General features: G+C 34.3%; 1 protein-coding gene across 3 annotated transcripts in view; it reads left to right on the forward strand.

The window, feature by feature from the left end:
• rapgef5a (Rap guanine nucleotide exchange factor (GEF) 5a) overlaps window positions 1-21039 on the forward strand; it is a 111380-nt gene that overhangs the window by 76405 nt on the left and 13936 nt on the right. For all 3 annotated transcript variants that reach the window (NM_001442764.1, NM_001442765.1, NM_001442766.1), the window contains 6 exons: window positions 2509-2639; window positions 3639-3739; window positions 10193-10271; window positions 11873-12017; window positions 16085-16176; window positions 18318-18348. In NM_001442764.1, the coding sequence (NP_001429693.1) occupies window positions 2509-2639; window positions 3639-3739; window positions 10193-10271; window positions 11873-12017; window positions 16085-16176; window positions 18318-18348 (579 nt within the window). The remainder of the gene's footprint in view (window positions 1-2508; window positions 2640-3638; window positions 3740-10192; window positions 10272-11872; window positions 12018-16084; window positions 16177-18317; window positions 18349-21039) is intronic.

The raw sequence follows: 21039 nt of genomic DNA on the forward strand, positions 1-21039 counted from the left end.
ACCCACAGGCCGCAGTAAAGACTTTAATGAGAGCAGGATTACGAACACAAAACCAGCTGACGCAAAGGATTGGCGGTCTTTTGTGTGTGTGTGTGTGTGTGTGTGTGTGTGTGTGTGTGTGTGTGTGTGTGTGTGTGTGTGTGTGTGTGTGTGTCGTGCCTATTTTGTAAATCTCATGTCCCCCACATGTATGAAATACCAGCTAATTTTGACCTTGTGGGGACATTTTTTGTCATATGTGCAAGCAGATGTGCGTATTTTGTAAATGTCATCAAATTCAGCAAATTTTGACTTTGTGGGGACATTGTTTGGTCAGGTGCATGTGTATGTGTGGATTTATTAAATACTATGTCCCCACAAGTATAGCAAAACCAATAAATTATGACTTTGGTGGGACATTTTTATTCTTATGTGCATGTGTGTATTTTGTAAATCTTATGTCCCCACAAGTATACCCAATATCAGCTAATTTTTACCTTGTGGGGACATTTTTTAGTCATGTGTATATGTGTTTTTTGTGAACCTCATGTCCCCACAAGTATAGCAAAACCAGTCAATTTTGACCTTAGTGGACATTTTTGGTTATATGTGCACGTGTATGTGTGTATTTTGTAAATCTTATGTTCCCACAAGTATAGCAATGCCAGTAAATTTTGACTTTGTGGGGACATTTTTTTGTCATACTGTATGTGTGTATCTTATGTCCCCACAAGTATAGGAAAACCAGCTAATTTTGACCTTGTGGGATCTTTTTTTTTTTTTGGTCATATGTGTGTGTGTGTGTGTATTTTTTTAAATCTTATGTACCCACAAGTATAGGAATACCAGTTAATTTTGACCTTGTGGGGGAATTTTTGGGCCTGTGTATATGTGTATTTTGTGAACCTCCTGTCCCCACAAGTATAGCAAAACCAGTAAATTTTGACCTTGTGGGTACTTTTTTTGGTCATATGTTCATGTGTATGTGTATTTTGAAAATCATAAGTCCTCACAAGTATAGGAATACCAGCTATTTTTGACCTTGTGGAAACATCTTTTTGGTCATATGGGAATGTGTATGTGTGTATTTTGTAACTTTCAGCAAATTCAACTAATTTTAACCTTGTGGGGACCATTTTTTTTAGCTATACAGTATGTGCATGTGTATGTGTGTATTTTGTTAATGTTACGTCCCCTTAAGTATAGCAAAACCAGTACATTTGACCTTGAGGGGACTTCATGTGCATGCATATGTGTGTGTTTTATAAATCTTAAGGATCTGTCCTCACAAGTATACCAGCTAATATTGACCTTAAAGAGACATTTGTTTGGTCAAATGTGTATATGTGTATATTGTGAACCTCATGTCCCCACACGCATAGCAAAACCAGTATATTTTGACCTTGTGGGGACATTTTTGATAATATGTGCATGTGTATGTGTGTATTTTTTAAATCTTAATCTTATGTTCCCACAATCATAGTAGAACCATCTAATTTAGACCTTGTGGGGACATTTTTGTCATATGTGGATGCCTATACAGTATGTATATTTTGTAATCTTATGTCCCCACAAGAATACCAGCTAATTTTAACCTTATTGGGTCATTATTTGGTCCCCATGAGGAAACGGCCATAAATCACACAGAATTAAGTATTTTGAGCATGTAAAAGTGCAGATTTGCTCCTGTAATTGTTGTTTTTAGGGTAGAATATACAGTCAGTACAGTATAAATATCATTACATCTATGATCCCCATAAAGATAGCTGTCACTAGTGTGTGTGTGAGTGTGTAATTTCAGATATTTCTAATTGTTATCCTGCCTTTGATCTCCCCCAAACGCTGCTGTCCAGACTCGTCTGAAAGTGTAAACACGTCAAAGGCGTCACAAATATTTAGAGCACGGCTGAACACTGATTGACTTCACACTTTGGTTCATTTGTAAACTCATAGCTCATTTAGCAAGAATCGACTTTATATTACTGTGTTATTTAGGACTGAACACAACAGGAACAGCTTGATGAAGCATTTTTGTGTTCTTGGTTTTGATTTGATTATAGTGTATGTTTGCTTCAAATGACACAAACCCATTATACTTTATACTGTGTTTGCAGAAACTGCACTGTATGCTTTAAGTCTTTAAATATTAGCAGATCATTGATTGTGTTGTTTAAATGTGGATGTAATGACTCTCGTTTTTCCCCAAAGACATGTTGCTTAGTTAAAATAGAGAGAGAGAGTGTGACAGAAATGCAAGCAGAAACTTGTCATTTTGGTGACAGAAAAACAAGCTGTGATAAATTTGCATGTGAACCTGTTTGGGTTTGATCCCACCCTGTATTTTTAAATAGTTTATATAGTCGAATCCGCAATTGTATTTTTAATCAACTTTATATATAAATGCTAGGATTGATACATGATTAAATACTGTCTAAAATTGTTTAGTTGTAAATTAAATGAGAAGTGGTGCAGTGAGCAGTGTGGGCTTGTTAGCTGGGAATGATTGAATGATTTGATGGTGTATTTCAGGCGCAGGGTGAAGGTGTTGTGCGTGTCTGTCTGAAGGAGCGAGGTCAAGATGTGCTGGTTCTCCAGAGGGTCCCATCAGACCCTGCATCTCCACAGACAGCAGGAGTCAAAGATGATGACAGCGATAAGAGGTGAGACCACGCCCCCTCACACAATAAACACTCCCCTTTAAGTACAAATCCTTACACAGTGCCTTCTTATCCCAATAAACCCCTCCCTCTTCATTTACATATCCATAAAAAGTGCCTCCTTACACACTAAACCCCTCCCCCTTGACTTACATATCAGTAAGCAGTGCCTCCTTTCACAGTAAACCCCTCCCCCTTTGTTTACATATAAGTAAATAGTGCCTCCTTTCACAATAAACCCCTCCCCATCATTTACATACACGTATACAGTGCCTCCTTTCACAGTAAACCCCTCCCTTTTCATTTACATAATCATAATCAGTGCCTTTGTACACAGTAAACCCCTCCCCCTTCATTTAAATATCTGTAAGCAGTGTTTCCTTACTTTTAAGCAGTGCCCCCTTACACAATTAACCCCTCCCTCTTCATTTACATATCCATAAGCAATGTCCCTCCTCCAGTCAGTGTCTCTCCCTCTCTCTCTTCATATTTCTGACACATTCCTCCCTTTATTTCCTCATTCTGCCGTCAGCAGTGCTTGAGGAGACACCACAGCATAAAACCTGCGTAAACATGCATGTCTTCTGAGAGTTTGTGTCAGTTAGTGCAGAACGTGTGAGTTTATCCAGCTCCAGCACACAGGGGGTGTCGGTCCTCCCTGCAGCCCAGGAACAGACCCCGGCGCTGGGCATGACGCCGCATGCATGTGCCTCCTGGAGGAGCGGCGATGGACGGCAAAACTTTATTAAAACTCAGACCCGTCACGCTGGTGCTGGCAGAAGAGGAAGACTATGATGATGAATACAGTAACAGTTTGGAAGATGAAGATGATGTGCCGACGTTTGATATTCCTCACTTTCGCTTCATTGATGATGATGAGGATGAGGAGGAGGAGGATGATTATGTTATGAACAGACACTGCTGGAGCAGCTCCCGCTCCACATGTTCCTCCTCTGAGGACGAGTATCCATCAGACTCTTCTTCTTCTGCTCTGTCCTGCAGGTATGTGGTGGTGTCTGGGACGCCACACAAGATCCTGGAGCACCTGCTGAGCGACCTGCGCCTGGACGAACACCAGGGGGCGACGGAGGGCAAAGAGGCTGGTGAGTGAACGCAGAAAAATCAGCACATGAGGTTATGATTTACATTTATAGGCAATATTTTAAATTTCTTTTAAAACAAAGCATTAATCTGAGATTTGTCAGACTAAGCCTACTAGCAGCCATAAAATGCAGAACTTTGAGATGGAAGGATAAGCCGTCTTCTACTTCCATGTGAACTTAAGAAGTGTCATCGTATATGCCTTTGGAAAAAAATGCGCTTCGTCTGAAAAAGCAGCATGATTTGATTGTCAAATACTGGGGCAGCTTCATTTCTTACTTGGGAATAAGTGGACAGAATGCTTCGAACCTGAATTTGTATGTTTTGTTCATGTTTTCATTTTATTTTATTCATGGTTTATTTGTGGCACTCCGGGTTGGAGGTTTGGGACACATAGAGGGCAGTATCTTTGGTGATGAAAGATCTATTGAGATTATTCTGTACTTCGTTGTACTTTGTGTTTAACTTGGAAAAATCCCAATAAACATAATGTTCAAAAATAATTTTAATATTATTTAAAAAAATGATATTTATGTATATTAATTCAGATGATTAATGGTCATCTGCATCTGGATTAATATATATATATATAAATTTTATTTTGGATGCGATTAGTCATGAGTCCTGATTATTTTGACAGCACTAAATAGAATAGAGTGAAATAGAGTAGAATAAAATAAAATACAGTCAAATAGAATAGAATAGAATAGAATAAAATAGAATAGAATAGAATAAAATAGAATAAAGTAGAATAAAATTGAATAGAGTAGAATAAAATAGAATAGAGTAGAATAAAATAGAATAGAGTAGAATAAAATAAAATACAGTCAAATAGAATAGAATAGAATAGAATAGAATAAAATAGAATAGAATAGAATAAAATAGAATAAAGTAGAATAAAATTGAATAGAGTAGAATAAAATAGAATAGAGTAGAATAAAATAGAATAGAGTAGAATAAAATAGAATAGAGTAAAATAGAGTAGAATAAAATAGATTAGAAAAAAATGCAACAGAATAGAAAAAAATAGAATAGAATAGAAAAGCATAAAGTAAAATAGAATAGAAAAAAATAGAGTAGAATAGAATGGAATAGAATATGTAGTTTTAACCTTATTCCATGAAAGCTTTATGATATGGCTACCATTATAATTCCCATTTACAGTACTTGCATAGTAGTGCATATTAAATGATACTACATAAGTTAGTTGTTAAAAAACTTTCATGGAAGTTGATTTTCTCAAAATTTTATTTTAAATGTAGAATTTCTGATAAAAAAATAAAATTGTAATAAGAAGCTTTAAAAAAATATTGTTACAAAAATGTTAATTTGATAAATTTACTTAATGTTTTTTTTTTCCATTTGCTATTTATAATTATACAACAGTTCTGTCTGGTTCTTAAATCTGATTGGCTGATAGCCATGCGATATTCTGCAATATCAGAACTCCTACAGCCTCTTTAACCTTTGTGCATTACTCCGCCCACAATCAGCCAGCAAAAAGCAGACACTACAGATGTAAAGTTTAAAATATGCACGCTAAGCTGTTTAACTGTCAGCTTATGATTTGAATCCGGAAGAAAGTAGTTCCTCATACAAAAGGGTTTTTGAGACTCTCCATGTTTGATTTTGTTTTTATATACACAAAAATGCTGTCAAACTGTTGTATAAATGCAATATCACACTCGTAGCAGTGCGATATGGCTGTATATCACAACGCACGCCTCCCACCAGTGCCGATATAAAGCCATATCGCACTGCTACTCGTGTGATATTGCTCATATATATAACAATGTCATTTACACAAATATACTGTAGTTTGTACACACACAGTATATGGCACAAATTAGCAGATTCTGTTTTTCTGCATTTATGATGTAATTAATTATTAATTTCTGTAAAATATACGTTTGTTTTACTCTTTAAACTATCGATGGAATTTGACAAATATTCATATTTTACTCATCCATACATAAATACAGTGAATCTATAGAAACCAATCATTTTCAAGTGGTCTCCTCACTCTAAATTCATTAATCATCTGAATGAACCCATTATTATACAATAAAACATTATCATTAATCAGCACAGAGACTCAGTGGTTAGCACTGTCGCCTCACAGCAAGAAAGTTGCTGGTTCAAGTTCTGGCTGTGTCAGTTGGCATTTCTGTGTGGAGTTTGCATGTTCTCTCCATGTTGGCGTAGGTTTCCTCCGGGTGCTCCGGTTTCCCCCACAGTCCAAACACATGTGATATAGGGGAATTGATTAACTAAATTGGCTGTCGTGTGAATGAGTGTGTATGGGTGTTCCCCAGTACTAGGTTGCAGCTGGAAGGGCATGTGTAAAACATATACCAGAATTGTTGGCGGTTCATTCCGCTGTGGCGACCTCTAAAAATGGAGACTAAGCGGAAGGAAAATGAATGAATGAATATCAGTAGCAATACTCAATGTATCACAATGATGTTGTTCTCTCAACCTTTTGCTGAAGAACACTTGATTTAATGTCCTCAGTGAGTCAGAAACAGTAGTGAGAAACACTTTGAGCTGATTGGCTGTGATGTTTGTGGTCATTGCTCAGGTTAATAATCCTCATAAAGCTGTGATTATATCAGTATGTGGCGTGTCGGGACGGCTCTGTATGTGTATGTATGAATGTTGCAGGAATGCTTTGAGTCTTGATGCCGACGGGCTGCTCTTTTGCTTTCAGTTGTGTGTGGAGTGTGTGTTTGTGCCCTTAGGTGTTTACACTCTTTGAACGTAATGTTCTGAGGAGGTTTTTGAAGTCCATCATGCAGAACTAATGGATTCGAGACGCGTGTTGGTTGTGGATTGCACTTTTATTGTTGTTAAAGCATAATTATTTGTGTGTGTGTGTGTGTGTGTGTGTGTGTGTGTGTGTGTGTGTGTGTGTGTGTGTGTGTGTGTGTGTGTGTGTGTGTGTGTGTGTGTGTGCGCGTGCACTGCAAAAATGGCTTTTCTTACCTAGTTTTTTGTCTTGTTTCTAGTTCAAATATCTAAAAATTCAACAATTAATGGACAAGCAATAAATATTGTCTTGTTTTCAGAAATAATATATAATAATAATAATAGTTTTTCCTTAGGAATAATAATGAGTTTGAATTTGTTTTGTTGTAATTGTATGCACTTTTATTACATTACATTACTTTTATTACTACATTTAATTTATTTTATATATTTATTTCAAAAATGAAAATAAAGTATTTGAACGTTGTTATTAATTTTATTGTATTTACTTACCTTTTTTAATTTCTGTTTTATTCTAGTTTTTATTTTAGTTTTACTCATGTTCAAACATCAAGTTAAACTAAATGAAATAATAAATGAGAATATATATAAATATATATATATATATATATATATATATATATATATATATATATATATATATATATATATATATATATATATATATATATATAAATTTTCATTTTTATTAATAATAAATTAGGGTTTTTAATGGCTAAATATATTTAGTTTTATTTAAAATCTATTAAAATATTTTTATAAAAATATTGAAAATAATTTAAAAAATTGTATTTAAAGTATGTTTTTAAATTATCCATTATTATTTTTATTTTTATTGTAATGTAAGTTCATCAAGTTAAACTAAATGAAATAATAAACAATAATAAATTATAATAAATATTAAACTAGTTTCGAATGCATTTTTATATTATATATTATTATTTTATTCATGAATTTTCATATTTTATTATTTTATTTCACAATGTGATTGTTTGCATATTCTGAGTAAAATTCACATTTTTCTCGTTTTATTTAGTATGTTTGAAAATTAATAGTAAATTAGAAATTTTAATGGCTAAATGTATATTATTTTATTTATTTGTTTAAAAATCTATTAAATCATTTTTATTAAATATTAAAAATACTAAAATATTTTTGTTTAAAATATGTTTTTATTATTTATTATTATTATTTATTTTTTTTATTTTTTTATTATGTTAGTACATCAAGTTAAACTAAATGAAATAATAAAAAACAATAAATGAAAATATATATAAAACTAGTAACTAGTAATTTTGAAAATACATTTTTTCTTTTATTTTGTTATTTTTTTATAGATTTTTATATTTTATTATTTTTGTCTAAATGTGCCTTTTGTTAACAATTTCTGAGTAAAAATCATATTTTTTTTTCACTTTTTATTTTAGTATCACCGAATATTAATAATAAATTAGAATTGTAATGGCTAAATATATTTTATTTTAATTATTTAAAATATGAATTATTTAAAAAAATTATTATTATGAAAATATTAATTTTAAATGTCATTTTATACATGATTTATTATTTATTTTTTATGTTAGTACATCAAGTAAACTAAATGAAATAATAAAGAATTACAGATAAGAATATATATATATATATATATATATATATATATATATATATATATATATATATATATATATATATATATATATATATATAATAGTTGGAAATGTATTTTGTCATATACTTTCTTTATTATTAATTTAAATATTTTTGTTTATTAATTTTTATTTTTTATTTTGACATAATAAATTAAAATATTATTTTTCATTTTAATAAATTTTTCTTTTTATAAATTTTTAATTGGAAAAAAACTAAATCTGTGTTTTTTGTGTTATTTGCATTTTATTTCTCTAAATCTAAGCCCAGTTTCTACATCATTAGCCTTCAAAGTGTGTGCAGAGGAAGTTCATTAGAGTTTAAACATCTTCACTCACAATTCTGAGTGTTTGTTTTTCATTAAACATCAGAAAAGAAGAAGGAAGCTGCGGGATGATGAGCTGAAACAGGGAAAAGCAGCAGGATAATGAGTTTTCCTGTGTGTGTGTGTGTGTGTGTGAGTGTGTGTATATGTGTGTATTTTTAATATATACGTGTGTGAGTGTAATTCAGTGACCCTTGCGTTATGTACAACACACCCACAGGCGATACATTAGCCTCGCCGTGCAGTGCAATGCATCCTGGGTAATTACCGGTGTGTCGGCAGCTGTGTTTATCATTAAAAAGAGGAGAAAGGCTTTTTGTGTGGTGTTAAATGGCAGCAGTCTCCGCGTTTCCTCCTGAATGATTGTGTTTGTGAGTCGCCGTCAGATGCTGATATTAAACTCTATTGTGCTCTGATGTCTGCTTGAATGTCAGGTGGATTGTTGGAGCTTCTAGCGGCGTCAGGTTTCTGTCATAATTATTATGCAGAGACTATTTTTAGTCAAAAGGAGGTGTACATTAAAGGACATTATGGCTGCGTGTCAGACTAAAATCATTTTTTTATTGTTCATGACTTTTGAAAAGATGGGCGACGTGGTGGCACAGTCGGTTAGTGCTGTCGCCTCACAGCAAGAAGGTCACTGGTTCGAGCCTCGAATAGGTCAGTTGTCATTTCTGAGTGAAGTTTGCATGTTCTCCCTGCGTTTGCATGTGTTTGGACTGTGGGGGAAACCAAAGCACCTGGAGGAAACCCACACTAACATGGGCAGAACGTGCAAACTCCACACAGAAATGCCAACTGAACCAACCGGGATTCGAACCAGTGACCTTCTTACTGTGAGGCAATTGTGCGCCACCGCGCCGCCCTATCTGCTAAAATTGTAAATGTTATTTGCTAAATTTATATATTATATTTGTATATTTTATTATAATTGTTTAATTTATTATTATAATTAAATATATTTGGTATTGTATTAATATTATAACAATTACATAATTGTAAAGTAAAAATTGTAAAAATATATCGTATATATTTAATTATTTATTCATATATTTTTTATAATATAATATTTATATTATATATATTTTATTAAATATTTTAACTATTTTTTAATAATATTGTATATATTTATTAATATTATATATGTATGTATATATATATATATATATATATATATATATATATATATATATATATATATATATATATATATATATATATATTTGTATTAATATTATAATAATTGTTGTAAAGTAAAAATTATATAAACATATATAATATGTTTAATTGTTTATTTTATATTTTTATATAATATAATATTTTTAGTATATATATTAATTATTTTATATATATTTTAATTAATATTATATATATTTATATATATATATATATATATATATATTTGTAATAGTATTATAATAATTTTAGTAAAGTAAAAATGATTTATATATATATATATTATATTATATTATATTATATTATATTCAAAGCCAGAACCTTTTTTGAGCTAGTGAGTGGGTTGAATTTATTTTAGCCATTTTAAGACTTTTTTCAGTACTTTAAAATATAAATTGCTATTAATAATTTCATAAAATATTTGCTATGTTAATTATTAAGGGCTGTTAGTTAAATATTGTGTTTTACAGAATGTTTACTCAGATAAATGAAGGTCTAATCAGGTCTAATCACTCTTCTTCTTCATTGTGTTTTTCAGAAATGCTGCTGGATGATTTTCTGTTGACGTATCTGGTCTTCATGTCCACCAGTGAGCTCTGCCAGGCCCTGCTGGGACAATATCCTTCAAACACCCATACAACAAGAATTATTTATTATTTATAATGACCTCTTTATTGTATTTTATTAACATCTACCCCTCAAAGTAATGTAAAAACAGTAATTATACCGAGAATTATTTATATTATTCATTAAATAAGTTTTATTGTGTTGTTTTCAATATTGTTTTTTAAGAACTGGTATCAGTGTAATGGTGATAATTGAATCAAATAAAAGACATGAAAAACAAACACTTGTATAACAAAATATTGAGTTATTAATATTTAGTATTTTTAATAAATGCAATGTTCATATATTATTTATACAGACCATTTCCACTGTATTTTACACTATTTAAGTACTTACAATAGAAATACTTTATCTAACTTGAAGTATTTTAGGTATTTCTATTCATTTTTTAAATTTTATATATTTTGTTTTGGGTTAATAATATAAAAATAGCAATTAAACTGAGAATTATTTATATTATTCATTAAATTACCTATTACTTGTATTTTATTAATGCCAACTCATACCCCCTATTCTAACCCTACTCCTCACAGTACTGTAAAACAGTAATTATAATGACAACTACTTATTAAATTGCCCATATTTTATTAACGTTTACCCCAATCCTAACCCTAATTCACTCCTTTTATAAATGTAAAAACACTAATTATAATGAAAATTATTTATTCAATAAGCCATTATTTGTATTTTTTAACATCTACCCCAACCCTAAACCCCACCTCATTCACACGGGGCTTCAGTGTCAACGCTTGACTGAAGGCGTATCTGAAGATGGGGCAGCCGCGATCGTCATAGCAGCGTCAGCCAATGAAATTCAGTCAGCAATAGTGGGCCACTGTCTAGCTGGTGTATTTGCATACAGCAATCTGATTGGCTGTCGCTTCCGTGGAGTCGAACTAGTCCCAACTTCTGCCAAAGAGCTTAGAATGACCAAGAGGCAACATTCAATAGAACGTTCCATTAACAGCAGCGCCCAGCAACAGCCCCGGATTCCGCCATTTTGGAGTGAAAGTGATCGGCCGTCCAGTGGATCTTATTGTTGTCGCGATGGCAAGCAGTTGCACTGTTTTTTATTTATTTATTTTAAAAGCGCGTTAAAGCTGAGATACAACCTGAAAGACGACAATACAACACTTACTATGACAATCATCAGCACTTTTAATAGTTTATTTTACAGACTTATAATATGCTGCTGTTCTATTGGAGTTTTCATTCCAAAATGGCTGCCGCGCCCTCTAGTGGCTGTTTCCCAAATTGCACTAGAGTGTCGCCTCTTGGTGATTCTATGCTCTTTGCTTCTGCAGTGAGCAACGCCTCTGAAGCAGCGCCACAATGGATCCACAATGCAGGTCTGTAATGCCTGACGTCACCCATTCAAAGTGAATGGGAAGCCTTGACGCTGACGCCCCGTGTGAATGCCCAAACTGTAATTGTTGTTGTACAGTAGTGGCTGTATCCCTCCTTGACTTTACCTATGAGCGTGTGCTTGCAGTGTTGTGAGTGTAGTGTAGCGTAGTGTAGTGTAGTGTAGTGTAGCTCGTCTGTCTGTGTGTGTTGTTTTGGTTGTTGTTTCTCTTTAACTCGATCTCACCTACTGTACGAAGCGCTGCAGGGGAAAGGAGGAGGGGAATGAGGCCCTCTACAGGAAGAGAAAAGTACTGCACCTCGTGTCTCAGTGGAGCTCGCTATACAAGGACTTCCTGCGCGAGGAGGAAAACGTCAAACTCTTCATGAAGGTCAGTACATTGCACAGACACTGTGTTAAACGTGTGGAATCTGTATTATAGAGGTTTTTTATTTAACTTCCTAATAACAAACAGGCATTTCGACTTCCTTTATTAAACATATATAACATTATATCCAAGCAACATATCATAAACAAAATAATGCAGAACAATAATCATAACATAAATAAAACATTAAATCGTATGAATGCAAATGAAAATACATTCAGGGTGGTCAATCCAAATAAGCTGACAGAAGTTTAGAAAGCTTTAAGGCTCGTCTTTGATATTATAGATGTAATTTGAGCAGTCAAGTGTCAGTTTTATTGTGTTGTTTTTAATATTGTTTTTTTTAGAACTGATATAAGTGTAATGGTGACAGTTGAATCAAATAAAAGACATGAAAAACAAACACTTGTATTGCAAAATATTAATTTATTAATATTGAAAATTAATATTTATATTATATTTATATTAATTAATATGTATATTAATATGAATTTAATTGAATTTAACATGAATTTATATATATATATATATATATATGTATATATATATGTATGTGTGTGTGTGTGTATATACACACACACACACACACACACACACACATGTTTAGGGATGTCCCGATCAGGTTTTTTCCACCCCTCGAGTTCAAGTCATTTGATTTTGAGTATTTTTTATTTTATTCACCTTATTTTAAAAATCCACATCTCTCTTAACAAACAGAGCACTTCTGTGAGGCGGCTTGAACAATCAAGTAACAAATAACATCAGTTCTTCACTTCTGAACTTTAGCGCAACAGTAAATTTAATATAAAACAAATAAAATACCCGGTAGGCAATCCCAAGTTCATAAATCTCACAGTTTGCTATGGTAATACTGTCATCATCAACTTTATAATACCTCCAGACTGCAAATATTCTCGCGCTTTCCGCTTCAAGCTGCTTCCATGTTCTACTTTGCCGGCATTTAACTAATAGAGTCTCAGCAGCAAAGTGATGTCATGCCACACGCGTTTTTTACAGTATTTTATTCAGTTCATATACAATTACTATATATATATACATTTTCGTTCAAGAACGTAAATGAAATTTCTACCAGCAATTTCCACCAAACATTTACGACTATTCAGTTAACATTTCTAGAATTTTTTTCAGAATTTTAAATGTTTTGATAAATGTAATATTTACAGTGTTTATATATTATTTATACATTAGACCATTTCCACTGTATTTTACACTATTTATGTACTTACAGTAGAAATACTTCATCTAATTTGTAGTATTTTAAGTATTTCCATTAATTTTGGAATTTTATATATTTGTTTAGGACTAATAGTAAAATTTCAAGCAGTATTAAATATATATATATATATATATATATATATATATATATATATATATATATATATATATATATATATATATATATATATATATATATATATTAAAATACATTAGTAAATTATATTTATTAGTAAACATTTTCTCAAAAGTATTACAATTATTATTTTATTAGTAATACATTTTTTCAGACTTTTGCACAATTATTATTCAAAAAAATGTTTTCATTAATATGTTAGACTTTTTCTTTCCTCCTTTTTCTAATTTGCTCATCTATAATTTTGAGAATATTCAAAAAAATAAGGGCGACACGGTGGCTCAGTAGTTAGCACTTTCACCTCACAGCAAGAAGGTCGCTGGCTCGTTCTGGTTTCCTACAGCTGCTCTGGTTTCAGGCGCTATAGGTGAATTGATTAGCTAAATTGGCCATAGTGTATGAGTGTGTGTGAATGTGAAAGTGTATGGGTGTTTCCCAGTGCTGGGTTGCAGCTGGAAGGGCATCCTCTGTGTAAAACAAATGCTGGAATAGTTGACGGTTCATTCCGCAGTGGCGACCCCAGATTAGTAAAGGGACTAAGCCAAAAGGAGAATGACTAGAATGAATGGCTGAGAAAAAAATAGCCCCGCCCACAGTGAAATCTGATTGGCTCACATTCCTGCTCTGCATAGCTGCATATCGACCTGAAATGTGTTCTGATTGGCTTTGAAGTGCGTTCTAAATCTGTGCGTGTAAGTCCGTGTGTGTGTGTTAGGCTGGTAACACCCAACTCGTCCTCTGTGTGTGTGTGTGTGTGTGTGCGTGTGTGTGTGTGTGTGTGTGTGTGTGTGTGTGTGTGTGTGTGTGTGTGTGTGTGTGTGTGTGTGTGTGTGTGTTTGCTGGTTCTGTGTAAGAGTGTTAGTTTAGCACCAGTGACTCACGGTTCTCCTCAGGGATCTTCATCCTCATGTCTGGACTTGAGTTGCTATAATGGTTTCCCTCAGCTTCACTCCAGAGATCCTCTTCTCTCCCGTCTGCTCGCTGCTGAAGGCCACATGCTGATGAAATATTCACAAAACACTTTCAAGAGTCATTAAAAGCATCAGCCATGTGTTAACGGGGTGTGCTAGATCTATGAGTGTGTGTGGAGTTGTGGTTTTAGCGTAGCCTGAAGTGCTAAAATGCTAATAATAATTGCTGAATTCAAGCTAACGCTAACTTTACTGTTTGTGTTCTTGTATATATTTTGTATTTAGGCGATTTTTTATGAGTATGTAGATGTTTTTGCATCTGTATGTCACTGTTTTACCTTGTGGAGCCACACACACACACACACACACACACACACACACACACAGATCAGAAAAGCACATGTTGTTCCTGTCTGTCTTTGTCTCGACTCTTAAGCGTGTTTCACTGCAGTGACGAGGCTGTTTGACGCTCACCGTGTACATCATGCAGTGTTTCCCAGGTGATAGTTGCCTGGTAACAGACAGATTTGTGTGTAACTGGCTCAATAAGACACACACACACACACACACACACACACTTACTGAGGAGGACAAGTTGTGTTACTAGCTCAACACACACACATACATGCATGCAGGACAAATTGTGTGTTACCAACTCAATACATACACACACACGTACACACTTACTGAGGAGGACAAGTTGTGTTACTAGCTCAACATACACACACACACACACACACACACATATACGCACTTACTGAGGAGGAAGAGTTTTGGTACCAGCTCAACGCACACACACACACACATACACACTGAAGAGGATGAGTTGTGTTACTAGCTGAACACACACACACACACACACACACACACACACACACATATACACATTGAGGAGGACGAGTTGTGTTACTAGCTGAACACACACACACACACACACACACACACACACACACACACACATATACACACTGAGGAGGACGAGTTGTGTTACTAGCTGAACACACACACACACACACACACACACACACTGAGGAGGACAGGTTGTGTTACTAGCTGAACACACACACACACACAGACATACATATACACACTGAGGAGGACAGGTTGTGTTACTAGCTGAACACACACACACACACACACACACACACACATATACACACTGAGGAGGACAGGTTGTGTTACTAGCTGAACACACACACACACACATATACACACTGAGGAGGACGAGTTGTGTTACTAGCTGAACACACACACAGACACACAGACACACATATACACACTGAGGAGGACAGGTTGTGTTACTAGCTGAACACACACACACACAGACACACATATACACACTGAGGAGGACGAATTGTGTTATTAGCTCAACAAACACAAACACAATCACAAACATACAGGACTAGTTGTATGTTACCAGCTCAACACACATATACACAAACACGATCACAGAGGACAAGTTGTGTGTTACTGACTCAATAACATATTTAAAGTGTGTAATGGCTCAGTAACACACTCAAGAGTCTGAGCCGTGTGTTACCAGCTTTAACACACACATACACTCACACATTTAACCAACAAACAGAACAATTTCTTACATTTCATCTAGAATTGTTGCTGGGTTTTGCATCTGTAGTGTTTTATTAATCAGTGTATCATCACCGTAAGCATTTCTGCCATCAAACTCCGACTGTTGACAAGTCATCGGTCAGTTATGATGATCATGAACTGCCAAATATCTGCTCAGTGATCAACAACTACATTTATTAACTCTTCTCACTCTGCAGACGTTGTATCGATACGTGCTGGAAGACGTTTATGAGTTTCCCACACTGGAGAAAGACCTGAAGGAGTTCCAGAAACTTCTGCGCCGGAGACAGTGAGTCTTGTTTTCATTATTTCAGCAGCATTAATCACTTGGACTCCACAGGTAAACCCAAACAAACACGTGCTGAGTCTGTCTTGAGCTCTTTACACTTGTCGCTTTAATCAGCTCGGTCTCACTGTAGCCAGATTAGCGTGGAAGCGTTCGGCCTGGATCCTGTGTGCAGGTTTGTCCCGGTGGATCCGGCTCTCATCCTCAAGGTTTGGCAGCAGATGTTGGTAATCCCGCTAAATGAGGCAACAGGCCTGCAGGTGCATTTATGACTGGTGTGAGGGGCGGAGATTCACTGATCTCATGATCTGATTGGCTGCCTGATGAGCAGATGGGTAACTGAGCGTGACTGTCTGGATGTGAAATGAATATAGACTAAAAGTGCCATCAGCTGGGGTTCCATCTTATTGGAAACACATTATAAATAACTCCTCCCCTAAATAGTGCACTGTTTAAGGATTTAAGGGGGCGTTTTAAACACATCCATAGACAAAACTGGGAAGTATGTGTGAAAAGTTACAAGAACTGAAAACAAATAGGACGATTGAATGGAGAGCAAACTTAGACAGTTACTGTAGGTCAATTCAGAGATAAACATAAAGGTTTATGTTTGTTTTTTACTTTTTATAGGTTCACAACACAAATATAATATAAATAAACCTCAAATGTTTCTCAGTAGGCTATTTTGAATTGACTTTTAAAACCTCATTTGTTTCTTTCAGACACCAGTGACACTTTGTGATCTTTATTAATTTAGCAGATGCTTTTATCCAAATCAATTTACAAATGAGGTTGAAAGAAGCGCTTAAAATTTATTTATTTATTTATTTATTTATTTGGCGGTATTATTTATTTATGATTTATTAATTATTTATTTTTATTTATTCATTTTTGCGGTAATATGTATTTTTATATATGGGGAATATTTATTTATGTATTTTTTGGGGGGGATATTTATTTATTTATATATGCAGGAATATATATTTATTCATATATGGGGGAATATAATTTTTTATTTTTTGTGGGGTATTTATTTGTATTAGTAGGAATATATTTTTATTTATATATGAAGGAAATTTTTTTTTGGCGGGGGGGGGTATTTATTTATTTATATATCCAGGAATATATATTTATTTATATATGGGGGAATATTTATCTTATTTTACTTCTTTATTTATTTATTTTTTTTTTTTTTTTTGGGGGGGGGGGTATTTATTTTTATATGTAGGAAACTATATTTATTTATATAAGGGATAGTATTTATTTATTTTTATTTTTTGTTTATTTATTGGGGGATACTTATTTATTTATATATGCAGGAATCTTTATTATTTATATATGGAGGAATACTTATTTATTTATTATTTGCTTATTTATTGGGCAGAATTATTTATTTATACATGCAGAAATATATATTCATTTATATAAAGGGGGAATATTTAATTAATTATTTATTTATTGGGGGTATTTATTTATGTATGCAGTTTATTTATATATGGGTAATATTTATTTATTGAAGAGGGGTTTATTTATATATGTAGGAAAATATATTTATTTATATTTGGGGAATATTTATGTATTTATTTATTTGGGGAGCCCACTCAGCATCTTGAAGCATACTAAAAATTGCAAGTTTTTTGCTTATTGATTTAATTTTTAATTATGTATTGTTAATATTTGAATTTGTCCCTTATTTCTGTATTTATTTTCATAATTTATTTATGTTAATGTATTTTGTTCTGAGGTTCAAACTAAACCCAATAAATATATTTTGGCAAAAAAGCAGAACAAAGAAAGAAAGCGAGTGGTGTTTTGTTCTCCACAAAAAGGTTTGTCGATGAAGCAGTCATTTATCTTGCTTAAACAAAAGTCGAGGGCGCGAGACAAACACAATCATGCGTCTTTCGCTTTCTGTTAGCGCGTCAGTGTTGTTTTAGATGGATGTGGTTCAGCGACAGAGACAAATGGAGAGCGAGACAGGAGTGTCACAGGAGACAGCAGGCCCACACGTCTCTGTCTGAGCTGTTAAATCAGTTCACTTCCTCCTGCTGCATCTGTCAAACGTACAGCTCCACATTTATTCAGCCATGAACATCTCATTCTGGCTCTCTAACTTGCTTTCTCCTTCTTCTTTTTTTCCTCAGTACGGTGGACGACTATTCTCCACACCAAAAGGTAAGAGAATTAAACTAAGACTCACAAGTTAGTAAGCTCAGGGTGTCTGCGGGCTCTTAAATTTTAGGCCTTAAACTCTTAAATTAACTGAAATATTGTCGTGTAGGTTCTTAAGCTCTTTTAAACAGGACTTCATTTTTGTTTGTTGATGTAAAGCTACCCAATTGATCCAACATACTGTACATTCAGTCACCAACAATACATCTCAATGAAACTTTTAGCAATGCTCTACTTATAACTAATATTATACCAGTGCATGGTTACAACTAGGATCAACTCTAGGAAGACAAGCACATCACAGATGCGCTGTGTTGAGGTTGGAGGTTTCTGATCCTTCCACCTAGTCGTTTGGCTAGGAGCAGTGGTGGAAAGAGTACCATTACTTGCCTAAAAATGTAGTGCGAGTAGAGTAAAAGTATCTGTTGTAAATATCACTCAAAGTATGAGTAAAAAGTAGCCCTTTCAAAAGTAGTCATGAGTAGTGTGTATTACCTTGTGAAAAGCTCATGTGTTTACATGTAATTTGTGGATGTGTGTAAACGTAACATTCTGTAGTGCATTTGGCTATTGCCCAGCAGGCACACAACATCATAGGACGTTAATATTAGGTTCATATTAGACTTAGGTTGTAATGTCAAGTGAACAAAATTCTATGTCTAACCAGCGTCTAAAGATAACGATATTTAGATGTCTAATAACGACGTTAAATGACGTTGATATTTGGTTAATTTTAGGCTGTTAGGGCCAACTCACACTATACCATCCGTACCGTGCCCAGGCCCGTTTCCCGGATAGTTTGAGAAGTGTGAGTCGCTGAATCGGGCTCTAGCACAGTTCACTTGGCCGGCCCTGGCACAGTTGAAAGAGGTGTGCCTGAGCGCGGATCACTTGGGCTTTGGCGCGGTACGCTTGTGTGTGAGTGCAAAACGCACCAAAGCCCGAAAGCGAAAGCGAGACGTGACGCAGACCTCCTCATTCCTGCAGCACGAGAGCTTTATTGTTTATGAGCGCCAAAAGTGGCGGATCTGTTCGGCGAAATATCTGACTGCGTGTCCCCGCATCCCTAAGGACTGTTTGGCGAAATATTTGACTGCATATCACTGCATAACAAACGACTGAAAGGATATAACTAGAGAAATCTCCACTGTGCTACTGGGTGAGAGCGTATGGCAAGCCGTTTTAGCATTTAAACCTTGTTCTGACTATCCATAAATATATTTAGAGATATAATTATATTTTGACTAGTCATAATTATAATTCGACTAGTCAGAATGACAATTACAGATATTTGCAATTACAATTGTACTAGTACGAAATCAGATTGGAGATATCTGCAAATATATTATGACTAGTCATATTCCTCCATTGACTTCCATTGAAAAATATTTGCAGATATCTCTAAATGAGTTTTGACTCGTCAAAAATCCAATTCAAGATATCTACAACTGTAATTCGACTATTAGTAAATTAATTAGAGATATCTTCAAATATATTTGTAAATATCTCTAAATATGACGAATTAAAGACATCTCCAAATGTATTATGACTAGTAAAAACTCAGTTAGAGATATCTCTAATTACAATTGTGACGAGTCAAAACTCATTTAGAGATATCTGCAAATATTTTTCAATGGAAGTCAATGGAGGAATATGACTAGTCATGATATATTTGCAGATATCTCCAATATGATTTCGTACTAGTACAATTGTAATTGCAGATATCTCTAATTGTCAATCTGACTAGTCGAATTATAATTATGACTAGTCAAAATATAATTAGAGATATCTCTAAATATATTTATGGAGTCAGAACAAAGATTTAAATGCTAAAAGGCTTGCCATAGAGAGCGCTTCTGAACAGCGCAGCAGCGGTGACGTAAGCATGCCGAGGCCCGATATGGTGTGAGCGCGGGCCGTCGGGGGAGACGGGAGGGGGGACAAGCGTGCTTTGGCCCGGTTCGAGGCAACTGTACCTAGTGTGAGTACGGCCTTAGAAAGTGACCAAACTCCAACGTCGAGCCAACATCTTAAACCAACATCATATTGACGTCAAATACTGATATTTATTCATCAGGTATGGCAACCAAACACCATCATCTGATAGACATCATAGTGGTAATGTTAACACAATTTCAAGCTGTGACATCATTAGACGTTGATATTTGGTTGGTTTTCGGTTGGACATTGACGTTGGTCTGACATTGAGTTCTGACGTCAACCCGATTTTCATTTCAATTGAATTCAGCTTTATTTGTATAGCGCTTTTACAATGTAAATTGTGTCAAAGCAGCTTTACAAGATCATAGCAAATACCAAACAAAATGCAACGACATTGGGGTACAACGTCAATCTGACATCATGTTGATGTCTTGTGCTTGCTGGGTGTTTAAGGCCATTTCGGTCCCCATACATCATCCGTCATCTTCTCATCAGTGACATGCATTCAATTCAATTCAGCTTTATTTGTATAGCGCTTTTACAATGTAGATTGTGTCAAAGCAGCTTCACATACATGGTCATAGTAACTGGAACAGGGTAGTTCAGTTTTTAGTGTTTAAGTTCAGTTCGGTTTAGCTCAGTTCAGTGTGGTTTGAAGTCATTACTGAGAGTCCAACACTGAAGAGCAAATTCATCGATGAGTAGCTTTTCAGATCCTGAACCATGCAAGCCAGTGGCGACAGCGGAGAGGGG

Source organism: Danio rerio, chromosome 19, assembly GCF_052040795.2.
Source record: "Danio rerio strain M-AB ecotype USA chromosome 19, GRCz13ab, whole genome shotgun sequence".
NCBI classification, from domain to species: Eukaryota; Metazoa; Chordata; class Actinopteri; order Cypriniformes; family Danionidae; genus Danio; species Danio rerio.